Source organism: Stenella coeruleoalba, assembly GCF_951394435.1.
Source record: "Stenella coeruleoalba genome assembly, chromosome: 16".
Lineage (NCBI taxonomy): Eukaryota > Metazoa > Chordata > Mammalia > Artiodactyla > Delphinidae > Stenella > Stenella coeruleoalba.
This window is the reverse complement of record NC_137162.1, coordinates 323,704-343,004: the sequence shown is the minus strand read 5'-3', so window position 1 is coordinate 343,004 and position 19,301 is coordinate 323,704. Positions and strand designations below refer to the sequence as shown.

Below are 19,301 nucleotides of genomic sequence, written 5' to 3'. Positions count from 1 at the left end.
GTTCCCTGGTGCCGAAAAGGTTGGGGACCGCTGATCTATAACACACTTCACCCATCAGCAGTGACATATACATTCTTCTCGAGGACACATGGAACATTCTCCAGGACAGCCTGTGGATTAGGCTGTAACTTAGGATCTCAATAAACGTAAAGACATTGAGTTCATACAAGGTATATTCACTGACCACAAGAGAATAAAATGAAATATCAATAACAAGGAAATTTTGAAAAGTAAAAAATATGTGAGAAGTAGACAATACACTTCTAAATAACAAGTGGGTGAAAGAAGAAATCACTAAGCAAGTTAGAAAATATTTTTTGGTGAATGAGACTGAAAACAACATATGAAAACATAGGAGATGCAGCCAAAGCACTGCTTAGAGGAAAACTTATACCTGTAATGCATATACCATTTATACCTGTAAACACCTACATTAAATAAGAAGAAAGATCTCAAATCAATAACTTAACTTTCCATCCTAATTAAGTAGAAGCAGAAGAGCAAGTTAAACCCAAAGCAAGCAGAAGGGAAGATGTAATAAATTCTAGAGTAGAAATCAATTGAATAGGAATACAAAAACAATAGAGAAAAAATTTAAATCAAAATTGATGATTTGAAAATATTATTTTAACATATATGGCTAGAATGATCATGAAAAAAAGAGGGATGATTCAAATCCTTAAAATCAGGAATGAGAGTGAGAGCATCACAAGTGACCTTACAGAAATAAAAACATGATTCTACGGGATACTATACGGGATGCTACAAGCACCTGTGTGCCAGCAAAATAGATAACCTAGAAGAAATGGACCAATTCCTAGAAAACCAACACATTTCTAGACCAGCTGCCAAAACAGACTTAAGAAGAAAGAGAAAATCTGAATGTACCTATAATGTTAAGAGATTGAATAAGTAATCAAAAAACTTCCAGCAAGGAAGATTCCAGGCTCACATGACTTCATGGTGAATTCTACTAAATGTTTAAAGGAAAATTAATACCAATTGTTCACACACACTTCCCAGCTCATTTTAAGAGAGTTGTATTACCCAGTTACCAGAACCAGACACAGATATCATAAGAAAAAAATACAATGTCTCTTATGACTACACACTCAAAAGTTCTCAGCAAAATACTAGCTAACCAAATCCAGCAACACATAGAACAAATTATATGGCACGACCAAGTAGGATTTATCTCAGCAATGCTAGGTTGATTTAACATATAAAAGTCAATGTAATGCACAATACTTACACAGCGAAAGACAAAAGCTGCATGATCATCTCAATGGATGCAGAAATACTTTTGACAAAATTCAACACCTTTTCATCACAAAAACACTACACAAGCTAAGAATATGTGGGAACTTCCTCAAGCAGATAAAAGGCATCTACTAAAAACTCACAGGTAACATTATACTCAATGGTGAAAGACTGCTTTCTCCCTAAGACCAGGAACAAGACAAGAATGCCCGCTCTCACCACTTCTACTCAACAGAGCCCTGGAGGTGCCCGAGCAATCACGCAAGAGAAAGAAATGAAAGATGTTCAAACTGGAAACAAAAAAGTGAAACTGTGTCTATTCGTAGATAATGTGATCCTGTATATAGGAAGTCCTAAGGAGTGTATAAAAACGATTAGAACTGTATGAGTTCAGCAAGGTTGCAGAATGCAAGGTCAGTATACAAAATTCAGCTGTATTTCTAGACACTACCAATGAACTATGCATAAGTGAAGTGAAGAAAAAGCTCCATTTACAATAGCATCAAAAAACAAAATAGGAAGAAATTAACAAAAGAGGTATAAAACTTGAACACTGAAAACTATAAAACCTCACTGAAGTAAATTAAATCTAAATACATGGAAAGACTTTCCCCCTCTGTGGATCAGAAGACTTAATATTGTACCATTGTTAAGGTGGTGCTATGGGCTGAATTGTGTGTCCCTCCCCTCCGCCAAATCCATATGTTGGACTGCTAACCCCCAGCACCTCAGAACGTGACTGTATTTGGAGACAGGGCTTTTAAAGGGGTGAGTAAGTTGAAATTAGGCATTAGGGTGGGTCCTAATGCAATCTGGTCTGTGTCCTTATAAGAAGAGGAGATTAGGATCCACAGAGACGGGGGGACCTGCGCACAGAGGAGAGGCCATGTGAAGAGGTAGCAAGAGGGGTGCTGCCTGCATGCCAAGGAGAGAGCCCTCAGAAGAAAGCAAACCTGCCAACACCTGATCTTGGACGTATCTTCCAGAACCATGAGAAGAAATGTCTATTGCTTATGCCGCCCAGTCTACGGTGCTTTGTTACGGCGGCCGCAGCAAACTCATACAGACAGCTCTTCTCTCAAAGTGATGCACAGACTTACTGCAATCCCTTTCAAAATCCCACTTATCTGTTTTGTAGGAATTGACAAACTAATCCTAAAATTCATATGGAAATGCAAGAAGTTCAGAATACCTTCTTTAAAAATCTTTAAAAAGAAGAACTAACTTAAAGAACTCACTTCCTAACTTAAAAGCTTAACACAAAGCTACAGTTATCAAGACACTGTGGAACTGGCATAAGGATAGACATACAGAATAATGGAATAGAATTGAGAGTCTGGAAGTAAACCCTCACATCTGTGGTCAACTGACTTTTGACAAAAGTACCAAGACAGTTGGCACTCTTGGGGATTTCCCCATTCCTGAAGTTTGCTCTTTTCAACAAATGGTGTTGGGACAAAGGCTGCCCATATGCAAAGGACTAAGTTGGACCCGATCTCATACCATATACAAAACAGCTCAAAATGGATGGTACACGTAGAAGAAAACCTCAGAATAAATCTTCATGAACTTAGATTAGGCAATGATTTCTTAGATACGAACCAAAGCACAAGTGACAAAAGAAAAAATAGATCAACTTGACTTCATCAAGATGTAAACCTTTTGTGCTACCGAGGACATCAGCAAGGAAGTAAAAAGACAACCCACAGGACGGGAGAAAATACTTGCAAATTCTATACCCAACGGGGACTTGTACCCAGAATAAACCATTTGGATGCAACTTCTCTGAAACATGTTTCCTCTGAGTTGTCAAAGTCCATGGTTTCCCTACACAATATTCCTTCTATGCCATTCAAAGTATTGCAGGGTAGCTTTTTAAAAGATATCTGCCATTCTTCCAGGACTTTATTTCAAGTTGCTGCCACTGATTCTGCCAGTGTTGAAGGCGTGGCTCCCCCCAGGCCATGCCAGGGCACAGGAAGTTATTTTAAGTACACTTTAACCAAGATACGTGTTTACATGTGCCTTTTAAATGTAGGCACAGGTCTGATACACAGAATCAAAGTAAGTGCAAAAGAAATCTTTTAGTAGGTATAAAAGAAAGGTGAGAAATAATACAAAAGTCGGCAGCAGTTTTTCTTTCTTAATGGGACTGAAAATAGGAGAACTACCGCGGTAGGGAGAGTCTGTACGCTCACATCTTGCTTTATCCAGTTCTGCATTGTTTGATCTGTTACAAGGAGCATGTCTTAATTTCCTAATTGAGATGATATTTGTAATCTTTATAAACAATTGTTTAACTTCAATAAGGCCTGTCCATATTGTTCTACTAGTAAGTTCTATCAAAATTTCAAAGTCCAGATAATTCCCTAACAATTTAAAGTATCCCAGACAATAGAAAAAGATGGAGAGAATTGTAACCGTCTCTAGAGTTAGCACAGCTCTCAGCAGGTAATAAAACAGAAGAAACTGAGCCCAGTTTTGTCTGTGGCTATAGATGCACAACTACTGAAAACACTATTAACAAGTTAAACCCGCGAGCGTGTAAAGAGTATCGTTCCATGAAAATCTTGGCTGTGAAGCGGAACTGTAAGACTGCTTTTATACGAAACAATGTTTTCATCCAGCATCATACCAGCAGGTTTAAGGAGAAAAGTCCTAGGATTGTCTCAATTAAAAAGATATTTCATTACCTCAGCACTCATCCCTGCTAAACACTCCTTGCTAACTAGAGAAAGAAGAAAATCATCCCAATGTGATTGTCTCTTTGCTACAACCAAACAACAATAGACTTGATGGAGAAGTACCCATTCCCGCCAGGCACAAGGCAAGGCCACCTCTGTCATCCCAATTAGTCAACATTGTCCGAGAAGGTGCAGGCAACTGAATAAGATCCAAGACAAATAAAAAGGTCTTTTGCTTCTGCAAAGAAGGACTCAGCAATATCCTTACTCTCCAAAGACATCTGTACCTGCATTTAGAATTTGTTGCTGTTTGGCCCTCCAAGGGCATTTCCACAGAGGACCTAGAATAGTAGGGCCTGGCCCCAGACCACCCAGGCTGCACCCCTGTGAGGTCTAGGTTCACCTGCGCCTGCCCTTGGGCCCCTTTGCAGGATGCACACGCTCAGATAAGCTGCCAGGTGTAGTTATTCTCAGCCAACGGGGGCCAGAGGGCCTTCTCTGCCTCAAACGTCTGCTGTCCTCGCGACCACCAGTCAGGGCTTGAACTGGAGCCCCAGGGAAGGCTGACCCTGCCCAACCCTCAGCACCAGCAAGAGGGACAAACCAAGAAGAAAAATGCCGCGTGGACCCGGATGTCTGTCTGGCAGGCCTGGCAGGGTGGAAGAGGGCAGAGGGGGGTCAAGGTTGCTCAGTCTCCATCCTGCGGAATGCGCCCTGCAGCCCCACACCAGCCCCTGGGAGGAACGAGCAGAGCCCACGCAAGCTGGCAGGGCCTGCCGCCCAGCAGCTCACGGGCACAAAACAGGCCCGAGACTCCTGCCAAGGCCAATGCCCCTACATGGCACAATAAGTTAACAAGTCCAACACCAGTGACATGGCTGCAGGTCTAGACGCAGAAAAATCACATTGCTAGCAAACTGGGTGGGAAAGTGGGTTAAAATTCAGTATGTGGAATGCAGCCTCGGTTTGACATAAATAAATATACAGAAGGTGAGTTTTGTGCACAAAGATAAGGTATGTTAAAACATAAAGTCTACCAAAACAGTTCATTGATTTAAACGCAATAAAAATCCTAACGTATTTTTTTTTAATTTGAAGAAATGATTCTAAACAGTGATTATCCCCTAATTTTCTACATTAAAAATGTAGTTAAGTTTTTCAAAATTGGTCAACTCTTTTCTTTTTCTTTCTTTTTCTTTCTTCTACTGAATTTGCCAGGTGATCTGACAAAGTGGAATAAATGTCAGATGCTGCATTTTCCTTCTCTGGCTTATGAATTTGGCTGTTGGTGATTCAGTGCCACTGGGGCTGCTCAGACAAACCTGCTCAGAGGTGAGACCTGCACCAGGAGATCAGGCACTCTGCCATGGAGACTGTCGGCACATAATTGATGTTGCCTTACGTAAATCCTACCCCAAACAAACCCATGTAAACAGGACCGTACTCCTTCTTGTCCAATCAGTGTCAAAGGGAGGACAGGCCATCACCCCGTGTTCTGAGGTGTGGGTTGGTGGAGCTCCCCTGGATGCCGAGTTTACTGACATTGGTGCAGGTGTCAGTAGCCAGTGCTGGCAGAGCCCAGGCGTGGCCAAGTGGGTGCCTGGATGGAGTTCTAAGTGGCAAACACTGAAGGGATCGGCCTTTGAAATGGTGGCCAACAGCAGCTAATAATAAACTAATATCTTGGGCCAGAGGAAAAGGAAGGTGACATTGGTTGGCTGGTCACCCTCCTTCTCAAGGATGCGCTATAAGAGCTGTACCTCTCCCCAGGAGTGTCCGCATGAGTCGGCAGATCCGCGGAAGGCACCATGGCCGCCCTGGGCATCGTGGTCGCCCTGCTGGTGTGGATGGCCACCCTGCTGCTCATCTCCATCTGGAAACACATCTACAGCAGCTGGCAACTGCCCCCTGGCCCTTTCCCACTGCCCATCGTTGGGAACATTTTCCAGTTGGAATTTAAGGATATTCCCAAGTCCTTCACCAGGGTAAGAGAAATATTGTTGGTTTGAGGGAGGAGCATTCAGGAATTAGATGTAATATGTGTGCATTCAATTCACTCTCAGACAAATTGTAATTCGATACCAGCTTGTTATGAGTTCGCTGAATTACCAGTAGCACCCAAGAGTGATATTCAAAATATTTAGCTAGTGTTACAGCTCGGGTATGGAGCTCAGTGGGCCTTGGCCATGGCTGGCCCCGAAGGCCCTTGCTCGAGCGAAGCGTTAACTGCCGTGCTGTCGTTGGGTGGCTTGGCCAGGGCAGTGTGGCCGGGGCTGCTGCTCTTTGCCACTGGGATGCAAGGAGGGACACGCGTTGAGACCAGACGCACACTAGCTGCGCGTCAACCTGCAGCACTCCGTAGCCGCCAAAGAACAGGGGGAAAAGTGAAGTGTTTGACCCCCCCCCACCCACTACGATTGCTGTGAACAGTGAACGAGCTAACAAATCTAAAAACAAAATGCGTTAATGAGTCTATTAAATGAGCTAGTAAAAGAACGCCACAGGGCACGGAGCCGCTCCGAAGGCGTTGACGAGCTTCCGGCAGAGGAAGACGTGCTCGGGCCTCCGAACAGTATGGCTCCGGGGCCTCCAGCAGCGTCCTGGGGTCCGGGACCTTGACTGGGGACAGCAGACAGGGGTGGGGGTGGGGGTGGGGGGTGGGGCGGATATGGGCAAAGGGGCCTCAGGGGGAACAAGAGGAATCGGCCTTCCCAGTTACTTGTTCCCCGGAGGGAGGGCAGCTAGGCACACCCAGGTGCGCCGTGCGCTGGAGGTGTTCCCGGCAGAAGAAGCCTCTAGGGAGGTCTTCCCCAGATCACTCTGGGTTCTCCTGGTCAACAACAGCGACCTTGGGGGGCACGTTAAAGCGAGGCATGTTCCCCAAGTCCGCGGTGGCTTCACTCCCCGGCCTGGTGGCCTCCGCAGCTGGCAGAGCGTTTCGGCCCGGTGTTCACCCTGTACCTGGGCTCACGGCGCTTCGTGGTCCTGCACGGCTACAAGGCCGTGAAGGAGGTCCTGCTCGACTACAGGAATGATTTTTCTGGCAGAGGAGAAATCCCCGCGTTCCGGGTGCACCAGGACAAAGGTGCGTCCTACTTGGGGGGGGGGGCGGTGCTTGTGGGGTGGGGAAGATGCTGGGGGGAGGTACCGAGATAACAGTAACAACATGCTAAAGACAGAAAGGTGAAGCGATCCGCAGACAGCTCGGGCGAAGGTGGCGCATTCGCTCACTCAGTCATTGCTCTGCACCTTCTGATGGACCCAGAGTGGACAAGACCTGGAGCACCCACCCTCCGGCCAGCAGGACAGACGTGTTCACAGAGAAATAGGACCCAGGGAGCTGCTTCTGACGGCTGGGCCGGGCCTCCCCCCGCAGACCTTCCCGCCTCCCTGGGCCCTCAGTCTCCCCTGGGAGCTCTTTCCAGTCACAGTTTCAACTACTCGTGGGTGTTGGGGCTCCATCCACCGAGGGCCCCTCACCTACGATGGGCACCCCGCTTCTCCATCGAGGGGGCCTCCCGATGTCCTACCTGGGGCTGTTCTTAGACCAGGAAGGGGGTGTTGAGACTTCCCAGTGACCCCGTCTCCCCAGGCTCACCTCTTTCCTCTGCCCCTCCCCCCTCCAGTGTCTCCAGAGCCCCTGAGTTCCCCTCCGGCAGGCGGAGGAGGCCTTGGCGGGGCAGGGGTGGGGTGGGGTCTAACTGGTCTTTATCTGAGTGTTTTCCAGACTCCTGACTTCAGACTCCACCTTCCGCGTCTCCCAGGAGGTCCTGGAGCCTGGGCGGGGGCGCCCCTCCCCCACCTCTGAGCTCTGAAAGCTCCCTGCCCCACCTGCTGTCCTCCAGCCTCACCTGCTTGGCCTTTGTCATTTGCTCCCTGGTGTTTGAGATCCAAAGCAGATGAGAAGGAAACAGTGTCCCACCAACCCAGCAAAACTTGGAAGCCTCTAGCGCTTCCTGAGTCAACTTTGGTGATGAGCCTCTAGAAAACTTTTATTCATTTTATGTAGAATTTTCAAACTGATGTGCTTACAGTTGTATACGGGCTCCTTGCCTTATTTTTCCAGTCTGCATTTCCGAGGTTATATCCTGCCACAACCAATGGCGGTTGATTGTCCCTCTTAGGTATTGTGGGTGGCTTTGTTATTGGGGGCGGCTCAAAGCAAAATTAACCACCCTAATCTTTGTCATTAACACAAGAGGAGACTTACTGGAGGAGAGCCCCAGGAGAGCAGGAGTTCTGGGGCCAAAGAGCTCCATCCTGGCTCTGGGGACCCTTTATCTGCCAGCCCTGGTCCAAGTCATGGGCCCCTGAGAGCAGTCAGGCAGGGGCCAGCATCCACCTCCTGCAGGTGGGACACAAGGGGCTTGCCTGCCTCCTGCCTGAGGGCTCCAAAGTGCTGTTTTTGTATGTCCCACACGGCCCAGGGCTGACCCTGAGCCTCAGCCAGGCCCTGGACCAGGGCTGCATTTGGTCCCCAGGAATAATGACGTGAGCTTTGGTGACTACCAGTAGTGTGGAGCAGCGGCTGCGTATTAAAGTGCCGAGGGGGCCGCACCCATCCTTTCAGTCAATCTTCACAAAGCTCTGGGAGAGGAGATTTGTTGCCCCATTTCAGCCTGTTTGGATCCCGAATGATGGTGCGCCTCTGGGTTCTGTCTCTTCCTCTCTCCATCTCTGTGTCTCTCTGACTCTGTCTCTTTCGCTCTCCATCTCTGTCTCTGTCTTTCTGTCTCTGTATCTCTGTCTCCCTCTGTCTCTTCTCACATTTTTCTGTATCTTCCACCTTTTCTTGCTACACAGTTCTTGCCAGAACATTTTAAAATTAACTGCTTCTCTGCCCCTCCCTCCTTAACCACCCCTTCTCCTTATCACATGCCGTTCAGGGTGGTCCCCCAGCGCCTCTCCTCCTGCCTTCCTTCTGGCTTCTCTGGTCCTCAGGACTAGGGGCACAGCCTCTGCTCTGTCCTCTGGCCTCCTCAGCACACGCTCCCTGGTCCCTGCCACCGCTTGCTTGTCTGCCCTGTGTCCTGGGTCAGCAACTTGGAAGGCTGGAGCTGCCCGAGGCCTGGCCGGGCTGACGGCATAGACACCCGCGAGTTTGGAGCGTCCCTCCCCTGGGTTCCCTCTTGGGCTGCTGTGCCACGTACCCAGCATCCACTTGGCCCGTTATGCAGTGCCCCACAGGAATCGGCACCAGGATACCTGGACACAGGACCCTGAACTCAGTGTCACCTGTGCTTTTAACCTGGTGAACGGCACCTGTAAATGGGTCTTCTTGGTGCCCACACACCCATCAGTAGTCATGCTGTCCATCCCCGGGCTTGACTCCATGGCAGCCTCCTTGGGTCACATCCCTATCCTCCCACCCCTGCCTGTGCTTCCCCTGCAGACCGTCCAGGTGTCCCTTTGGGGTAGAATGAAGCCCTCCTCCGCTATACCTCTCAGGTCCGGCCAGACTTCCTTCTGGAATGTCCGGGGCCATGGCTTTCCTCAGGCCTCCACGTGCAGGAGGGAACCAGATCAAGATCTTCCCGGATCCGGAGGTCTCCGTGGTCCGGGGGCCCTGTGACCTCAGATTTTAGTAAGGACTTGCTGTGAAGCCACAGAGTGTGAGCTGAGGTGTCTATAGTGTGAGGGTAAAAAAATCACTGGAAACAGGATGGCTTCAAGGAAATTAGTCAGTAAACAGGAAAGAGGCAGAGGCTTTTCTCAGTGGTCAGGTGTGGTTTCCCTCCTGTGGGGAGGACACAAGGCAGAGTGGGGAAAGCAAGCAGGCTGGTGGTTGCAGAGCTTACAGGGGCAACGGAGAAAGCCAGCCGGCCCCAACGGCTTCTCTCCAAACCCAAGCATCTGTCACTGCGCGGGTCAGTGCGGCCCTTGGTCCCTCCCGCGCAGAGCGCAGTGCAGGGCGCCCATCACTCCTGCCCCTTTCTCCTGAGAGGACAGTTTGCAGTGACAGCCTGCTGCTCCCTCTTCCTTAGGGATTATTTTCAATAATGGACCGACCTGGCAGGACACCCGGCGGTTCTCCCTGACCACCCTCCGTGACTTCGGGATGGGGAAACAGGGCAATGAGCAGCGGATCCAGAGGGAGGCCCAGCTCCTGCTGGGGGCGCTCCGGAAGACCCATGGTGCGTACAGCCTGGCCTGGGCCCCACGACCCCTGACGACCGAGGCAGCTCCCCACGTTGGCCCCCAGACGCCACTTCACAAGCTGGTTTCCCCTCTAACCCAGGGAGCGGGCGTGGTCATCAAGGGTGCCGCTGGTGTGTCCTGAATAACTGACAAGTGAAGAAAACCCGAGTGGTTCCCAGTCACCACCTCCCGAGAATTCTCACAGTCCTAGGGTGTCTCTTCACAAGCACTGGAAACGGCCCTCCTGCCACACCCACGAGCGAAGCGCCCTGATGGCTCCCCTGTTTTCCAGGCCAGCCCTTCGACCCCACCTTTGTCATCGGCTTCGCGCCCTACAACGTCATCTCCGACATCCTCTTCCACAGACGCGCTGACTACAACGACAGGACGGCCCTGAGGATGCTGAGTCTGTTCAATGAGAACTTCTACCTGCTCAGCACACCCTGGATCCAGGTGAAGCACTTCCCTCTCTCTCGCCTGGTCTGCACCTGGCTTCAGTCGAGGGTTTACAGCAGGGAAAGGATAAGAAGGGGTACTTGTGTGTGCGGACAGACAGGCACACAAGACTAGAGAGCCTGAGCGCTCCTTCGGGACACTTCCACGGGGCCCGCCTTTCCCCCTTGCTAACCGCAGGACACTTACCATTTCACTCTTTAAAATCAGTCCTCACCAGGCACACGGTACCTCTGCCTATGTGCTCGCATTCCCACCACGGAACTCACACGACCTCGTAGAGTGGTGCCCAGAAAGATACTTTCAGCCAAAATATTCTAAACAATACAGTAGTGACAGCCATCAGTTCAGGTTTGGAGAAGGTTGTCAGCCTAGTACGCCAAATGCTATTGCATCTGGAAAAAATATATATAGTAAGAAAATTCTCTCCCTCCCTCCCTCTCTCTCTAGCTTTATAATAATTTCTCAGGCTGTATACGTTACCTGCCTGGAAGCCATAGAAAACTAATGAAAAATGTGTCTGAAATAAAAGAGTACGCTCTAGAAGGAGTGAAGGACCACCAGAGGTCGCTGGAGGCCAGCTGCCCCCGAGACTTCACTGACACCATGCTGTTGGAAATGGAGAAGGTACCCTCAGAGCTCTCAGCGTCCAGACCAGGCGGAGCCGGGCACTCGGCCGTTGTGAGAGGGTCTGCGGGGGCAGGGCGCATCTTTCAGATTTGTATTACGACCTGCACTGCAGTGTCCACGCCGCCCACATCGTGTACATTCTGATGCTCTTAGTTTTATACAAGTGCACTGGCTTGAGCGTGACCACCACACCTCGACACACGGCCAGCCTTCCTGGCCGCCCTAGGCTCCACTGTACTGTCCACTGTGCCGGCCAACAGGATGGCCTTTCTTGGGGAAGCCATCAGGGGGCTGAGGGACCGGGTGAGTGGGCCCCTCACGTAGGCTCCCTCCAGCCCAGCCTCTTAACCACTTCTGATCAACTGACTAATGACCACATGTCACCTGGGGAGAGGCCCTCGGTGCTCCTCGTCAGCACGTAACCCCCACGTCGTGCACGGACTAAGGGGGCCCGGGCCCTCCCGGCACCACCTCTCTGGCACCCCCCGGGTCGCCTGCCCAGATCAGTCAAGCTTCTCTTCCTTCCTCGGCATCACACGTGGCTCCAGAGGCACACGTGAGCTCCACACCTGCCTCCCGGAAGGCTGCCCTTGGAGTCCGAGAGTCTCTCCTCCCACCCCTCCCACCTCCCACCCTATGCCCAGCTCCCCTGTGACTTCCCTGCCTCCTGGGACTAAGGCAGCGGCCGTGGGGTGGAATGAGGCCGAGGGCAGCCCTGCAGAAGCCCCACAGCTCAGCCCTGAGCTGCTGGAGGTCGTGGCGCAGGGCCAGGGAGAGCCCCACCCCCAGGAGGGCCCTCGGTGCTGTAGAAGGAGCACGGACCCCACAGCCAGGTGAGGGCACAGTCCCACCCGTGGTCGGTTTTCTGGGAGCCTCTGTTCCCTAGCCTTGCAATGGAGACGATGGTGTCTGTGCAGGATGGGCCCCCTGTGGAGCTGGCAGGGCTGCCAGGTGCTCTTCTGCTGAGGGACACAGGGTCTCTTTCTCATCCACCTGAACACCTCCCTGTATTGAGGCCCTATCTCTCACATCGCAGGAAAAACACAGTACAGACCCTGTGTACACTTTGGACAACATTGCTGTGACCGTGGCTGACCTGCTCTTTGCGGGGACAGAGACCACCAGCACCACCCTGAGATACGGGCTCCTGATTCTCATGAAATACCCGGAGGTCGAAGGTAGGACAAGTAACAGGCAAGGCCACCGGACCATGTGGCCGTCACACCTGCACGGTCAGCCTGGAGCATTTAGGCTTCAGCTTCCCGGCGGCCACACGGGGACTGCTTGTTAACCCTTGCAGCAGTGACACTGGGGTTGCTGGACGAATGCGTTAGGGGCAGTGTTCCCGTACATGACAGGCCCCGGCACTCAGCTCTCCCACACCCACTGGCAAACCCCAGATTGCAGGAAGAAAGCCCAGTGGAGAAACGCCAGGCCAGCTGCATCCACTCCAGGCCATGATCTATTTATGACAGAGAAACAATGGGCACACCGCCCCTGGGTCAGCCCCAGCCTTCCAGGCAGAGCTGAGAGGCAGGAGGGGCAGGGGCAAGGCCTCCTGGCGTGTCTCACCCGATTGGAAGAGTGGGGATCAGAGGAGGAACCCCAGGAAAAGCACTGCAAGTCTGCCTGCTGCCCTGGACCCGGCCTTCCCTCCCAGGGCTCCTCCCCAGCACTGGGCCGGGTGGGACCCAGGGTGGATCAGGCATGGCTTTGGGGGCCGCATGCACAGAGCACGAGGCGCTAGAACCACCCGCACGGGCCAGTGGAGGCGACGTGAGCAACGCCACTTATCAACAGGCCAATCAGCGCCAACCTCCAAGGAAAGAGGAGGTAAAGGAGCCATCGCCTGGGGCCAGGGTGCCCTCCCCGGCAGTGCTCAGGCCTGGGCACAGAGCTGGGGAGGGGGGGTCCCCACTGCAAGGAGCCCCTCGCCACCCGAGCCATGCTGGCTGCGGTTGTGTGCCAGGTATGGGAATCAGCCCTTTAACACACTGTATTCTTGAGGGCTGATGGAAAGGGCGTGAGGTTATTTTCCCTAGGAATGTGTATATGTGACCTGTCCAGGGTCAGACCTGGTCCGACTCCAAAGCCTTTGCTTTTCTACCTGACAGAAAGGTGATGCGAAAGAGCCGGAAGTCTAGGGCGCGAAGGCTCCACGGGTCTGTGGCAGCTCTGAGGGGGCTTCTGACCGCTCTGTACTATAGGGGAGCCACGGAATCCAAGACTGTTTTAATTATGGATTATGAGGAATTTCCAATACAGAGAAAAAGACAGAAAGGAAATATGACTGACGCCCACACATCCACTGCCAAACTTTACATGTGTTGACAGTTTTCAGTACTGGCTCAGAGCTCTTGGAAAGAAAGCAGGGTGCAGAGCCAGCCCAGGCCCCTCCTCGCCTCCCTGCCTTCCACCCACCCCTAACTCCACATATCCCTGGACTGCCACGTGAGATCCCTGCGCACCACTTCTTATATTTACCATCTAGTAAACATCAGCATACTGTCCCTCTTGTTACACGTGTTTAAAATTGTTACTCGGTTGCCACACTGCGGAAGCTCTGCAGTTCACTCAGCAGATTACAAGGCCCACAGGCAACCTCAAACCCACAGAGGCCAAGCGGAGGCTGGCCTGCCGGAGCCTGCTCAGAAACACACGGAGCATGTCAGTTTCCATCCTCCATTCGCCTCCACACTCCTTACAAGCCTGCAACAAACCAGCCTGGGGTAACCATAAACACAGTTTCCCTCCAACTAGAGATCCCCAAGACCCTTTCTTATTCTCTGCTCCTGGCATGATGACCAGAACGGGGCTAGCCATGACCAGCTAAGGTAGTGGAGGCCATGAATAAGTAACTACATAAATGCTGTAGACGGTTCCTAGCCTCACTGAGCCTGGTTCTTGCTGACGCACGCGGATGAACTACCCAAGAATCCAAAGCTCCATGAGCATCTACTGGGTATATGGACGGGAGCATGATCGCTGAGCCAGCCTGGAGTCGTGCATTTATTCCATGCATGTCTTCGCAGAGAAACTTCATGAGGAAATTGACAGGGTGATTGGGCCAAGCCGAATCCCTGCCATCAAGGACAGGCTGGATATGCCCTACCTGGATGCCGTGGTGCATGAGATTCAGCGATTCATCGACCTCATTCCCTCCAACCTGTTCCACGAAGCAACCCGGGACACAGTGTTCAGAGGATACGTCATCCCCAAGGTCAGATGTGAGCCTGCAGCGCACCCCCGAGCACCACCCTGCCGATCAGCCGCCGGCCAGGGAACAGGACGGGGACCAAGGACACCTGCTCTAGGCAGAGGCGGCTGAACACTGGGGGCCGGGCCAGCACCCCTACCCTGCAAAGTGCTGCTGCCCCAGCAGGCCTGTGGGGACCTGGTGGCCACAGGAATGGAGGCAGTCTGGGAAGGGGCTCCTCAGACGGTGCCTGGGGTTGAGGTGTGTTCCAGCAGCAGAAAGAGACAACAACAGTAGCACCCAGCCCTGGATGAGTAGGTCAGAGGAGCTACTTCCCTGAAAAGATGAGAGCTCTCATTGCCATTTGGTCGTGACCCCCACCTGCTCTCTGTCTGCCCTCAGGCGAACTCCTTCCCCGGTTGAGAACATACCATCTTGTCTAACGTAACATTCAACCGCTGGCTCCCAGGTGAGCCTGTGTTGTGTTAACTTGACTGACCAAGGCAGCCTCTTCCTTCCAGGGCACGGTCATAATTCCGACGCTGGACTCCCTCTTGTATGACAGCCAAGAATTCCCCGAACCAGAGAAGTTTAAGCCAGAGCACTTTCTGAATGAAAATGGAAAGTTCAAGTACAGTGACCATTTCAAGCCATTTTCCGCAGGTAAGAAGAGGTCACGTGTAGCCCCTTCCCGGGGGTTGTCCCTAAGTCCTGCTCTCCGTTCCATGTGTGACCAGCATCGTGCCCCTGATTTCCGTCCCCAACATGACCCAAATGTGTTCTTCCCTGTTCAGAGAGGTTAAATGACATCTTTTCACCAGAAGTCCTGGGAATGAGTTGAGATGAGTTCTTCTTTCCTTAGATACTTCACTTCATTCAGTGCTAAAACTCTTCATTTACTAGAACTTAGTGAAAATCTTTCAAAACTATATTACTGACTCTCCATAATTTTAAACAAGGGTTACTAAGCAAATTTTAACGTTTGGTTACCTGGACTCGTCGTAGGACCATCTAACCTTTCCAGCCCTTCGCTGCCTTTCCAGGGCCTGCCCTTGGTGTGGGTATGATGGAAGATCTGAAACCAACTCGATAACTTTAACACCAACACGAGAGCTTTGGCTTCCACCTGGGGCCGCTCTTCTTTCCTGTAGGACATCAGGCTGAGCACTGGGCAGGGCCCATTCTCCCAACCTAACGCAGGTTCATGAAGCTGAGTCCTGGTGGTTGAGGCTGTGTGAAGGCTGGTCCCTGAGCACACCCGTCGCTGATACTCTTACACTGAAATCCACTCTGGGCTCCCTTTCAACAGACAGATGGGGGTCAACTCTGCTTAGGGTGGCCGTTGACGCACAGCCTCCTCCCACCCAGCTCTGCCCTTGCTGTGTCGCCCAGGGCGGTGTCTTAGTGTTGCTGTCACCTCCAGGAAAGCGGGTGTGTGTTGGAGAAGGCCTGGCTCGCATGGAACTGTTCCTGTTCTTGGCCTCCATCCTGCAGCACTTTAACTTGAAGTCGCCAGTGGACCCCATGGATATCGACCTCAGCCCCATCGCAGTTGGGTTTGCCAAGGTCCCCCCCCATTACAGACTCTGTGTCATTCCCCGCTCACAAGTGTGAGGCACACGTTCTCTGAAGCCCGCGGGTCCCTTGACGCTGGCCTGGAGGCCTCCTGCTTCCCTGTGCCCCTCAGCAAGGCTAGCCAGGGCTCCACAGGGAACCACCTGGGCCAGAGAGGCTGCTTTCCAGGCCAAGCACATTCTTCAGAGAGAATTTGAAGCAAAGTCCATAAAAGATTGTGTCAAACTAATTAAAGTAATTAGAGCAAACTATGACTTAGTTTGTGTTGGAGTTCCTAGAAACCATGATAAGTAAGAACATATCAGTGTGGGTTAAACTGAACTCGTCGGCAAAAGTGGAGCGCCCCAGTCACCAGAGTCAGCATCTCCTGTAAAGGGTTCACAAAAAGGAGCACAGACACTATTTTGCTGTTTGGAAAAAATAAAAATAATATACCTTCGGAGGATTTGTTAGCCATATCCTAAATGCATCCCCTGACATCTTTCCCTAGGCTGTGAAGTATTCCTTTGGGCTCACTAAGAGCATTATCCTGTGCTATATTTTAAGATTAAAATATGTCTGAAAAGTCAGCATAGAGATCTCTTATTATCTCTTAAGTCTTTGTGCCTGGAAGCGGAACTCATAAGGATATGGGGACCCTTGTGCAGAATGAGGCAGAAACGAGGAAATCATTAATCAGCTCCGTGAACTAAACCTCAATGTTGTGAAACAGAAGAAGAATTTGGGACAAGAACCCTGTTCGCACCCAGAGGGCACACACCAGGAAACGCACTGTATGTCCAGACTTCCTGTCAAATGGGCATGTCAGCAGCCCCCCTCCACAGCATAGAGCGTGAGGGCTGAGCGGGTAAGATGCGGAGCTTGGAACACTGTGCAGCACATAAGCCCCATGTTCCTTAGTAAAGTGAGTAAGTTTTCACAGCCAGCAGTGCAGCATCTTCCAGCTCTCACTGACCCTCCTGCTTCTCACTTATAAGGTCCTGTGATAACATCGCGCTCACCCAGGTAACCCTGGAATCCCTCCCCTTCTCAGGATCCTTACCCTATCACATATGCAAAGTCCCACCTACCACGTTAGGTAACATATCCACAGATTAGAAAGAAGGAAGGGGTGTCGGGTCCCAAGCAAATCCAAAACCTAGCGAGCAAATGACAAGACCTTAAAGCCTGGGAATGATCCTCTTTGCATCATTGAAAGTCAGGCCACACTTGCAGTTCATTTTAAAAGCCAAGCATCCCCTGACATCAGACAAAAATGACGAAAACTAGAACAGGGCCCGCAAACCCCACTCTCTGTCCTACTTGACACGGCCTTTAAGATCTTCAGTGACAGGGAGGAAATTTCCAGGAATAGGTGAGAACTAAGAGAGGAGGAAAAATTAAAGCGACACACGCTCTAATACATGGCCGTTGCCACTGCTCAGTCCCCACAACGGGGACCGACAGGAATCCCCTCTCCTTCTCAAAGACCACCGCTGCCCTGCTACCAGTGCAGTCAGCAGGGGCACACTGTCAGGAAATGCTGCACCCTGCCACCCCATACCCCATGCCCTTACTGTCACCGAAAGGGCCATTGGAAAAGGAGTTGTCCCTCCCATCCTCAAGCGGGTAGGCCAACACCATGACCACCCAACACCCAGGGTATTTCAGGTCCCTGCCCCCTGGGCCAAAGTCAAGGCCAGTTTCCCCTGTCGGTGGTAAGTGGCCATCAGGAACGAGAAGCGGACTGTGCTCTGGATCTGGGGCTCCTGGGTGCGGACGACTGAAGGTGCCTGGGCTCAACCTCCAGGCCCCTACGTTCCCCATAAGACCGGAGGAGCCCCAGGTAACCCTGGATGTGGCAGGGGCTCCTATCAGTGTCTGACTGACACTGGGGCTACTTATTCAGCTCTGACCTCCTTCTCTGCTCCCACTCGCTGTTCCTCGATCCTCCCAACAGGGATAGATGGACAACCCTCTTATGGCCACTTTACACCTCCCTCACCCTGTCTCTTGAAAATGCTTTATTCACACACTCTTTCCTAGTCCTCCCGGCCTGTCCCACACCTCTGCTAGGCTGGGAGCTTTTAACAAAACTTAAAGCTACTTTATCATTTACACCAGTAAATATGGCCCTAACAGCCACCACGAAGACTACTCTAGCTAAAGTCCCACCCCATCCCCAAGTTGTCCCTAACAGAACCACAATTTTTGGTTCCAACCCTCAAATATTAAGCAAGAAGACTGCAAAAATCTCAAGACACCTGAGGATTATGACATAGGGTGGAACCTTACTATTCCTTCTTTCAACTGGGCTTAAAACTTTTCCTCTCATCCCTCAAAGGTTGCTTGCCTCTCTCCTTTAGCTGGAATGACTTTAGCTACTACCTGTGAGGGCATAGAACATTCCCGCACCCATTTAGGAAAACCCTACTTCAACATCACCTTAGACGTCTGCCTAGCCCCTACAAATCGCACCTGTTTCCTTTGCGGACCCAATGCCTATTTATGCCTTCCAGCCAACTGGACGGGGGACCTGTACCCTTGCATACATTATTCCTAATCTTATCCTTATAAATGACAGCACCCCACTTCCCTTATACTCTCAATCACGTAAACAAAAGCGGGCACCTCTCACTGTAATATCAGTCCTAGAGATTATTGTTGGGATAGAAACAGGCTCATCTGGACTTTTAAACTTTATTTTCACTGCCCGACAGCTCTTTCTTGAACTTACACAACAGACTGCCTACCCAGCAGCTCAAATTAACACTCTACAAGAACAAATAAATTCTCTAGCAGGAGTGGTTTTACAGAATAGGAGAGCTTTATACTTACCAATGGTTAAACAAGGTGGGACCTGTGCAATGTTAAAGGAGAATTGCTGTTTTTTTTGGTCAACAAATTGGGCAAAATTCAAACTAAACTTCAGAATATTATCGAAAGAGCTAAAGGGTTTTATATGAAGGGAGCCTCAGAGGGATTCGACTGGTGGGATCTCAAGACTAATATCTGGTCCTGGTTCTCTTGGCTAACTCCTCTTCTAGGTCCTATAGCAGCCTTCCTACTTCTACTGATCTTCGGGCCATGCATTTTTAACTTCCTTGTTAAGTTTGTCTCTTCTAGAATACAACCAATGAACCTCCAGATGGTAAGGTGACAAGAATACAGGCCAGTCAACACCCAGACAACACTTGAACAAGCCTCCGTCACATCCCATGGAGCCCCCACCCCCTCTCTAGGAATACTCTGACAGAGAGCAGGCATCAGGAACCCAGGGCCCCTACGACGTCCCTGCCTCTTCTCCTAACAAAAAGCGTTCTGGAACGCCTGAGAAGGAGCTAGGCAGACAGGTAGACATGAGCAGGGTGTCCAACAGGGCCAAA

General features: G+C 50.9%; 1 protein-coding gene across 1 annotated transcript; it reads left to right on the top strand.

The window, feature by feature from the left end:
- Window positions 1–5,752: 5,752 nt before the first annotated feature.
- CYP2E1 (cytochrome P450 family 2 subfamily E member 1) lies at window positions 5,753–16,140 on the top strand (the record flags this gene model as incomplete). Its single annotated transcript, XM_079900432.1, has 9 exons — window positions 5,753–5,929; window positions 6,870–7,029; window positions 9,929–10,078; window positions 10,375–10,535; window positions 10,986–11,162; window positions 12,202–12,343; window positions 14,198–14,385; window positions 14,883–15,024; window positions 15,785–16,140. 9 exons carry the CDS (start codon window positions 5,753–5,755, stop codon window positions 15,973–15,975), a joined length of 1,488 nt encoding a protein of 495 aa, XP_079756558.1. The 3' UTR covers window positions 15,976–16,140.
- Window positions 16,141–19,301: the final 3,161 nt, after the last annotated feature.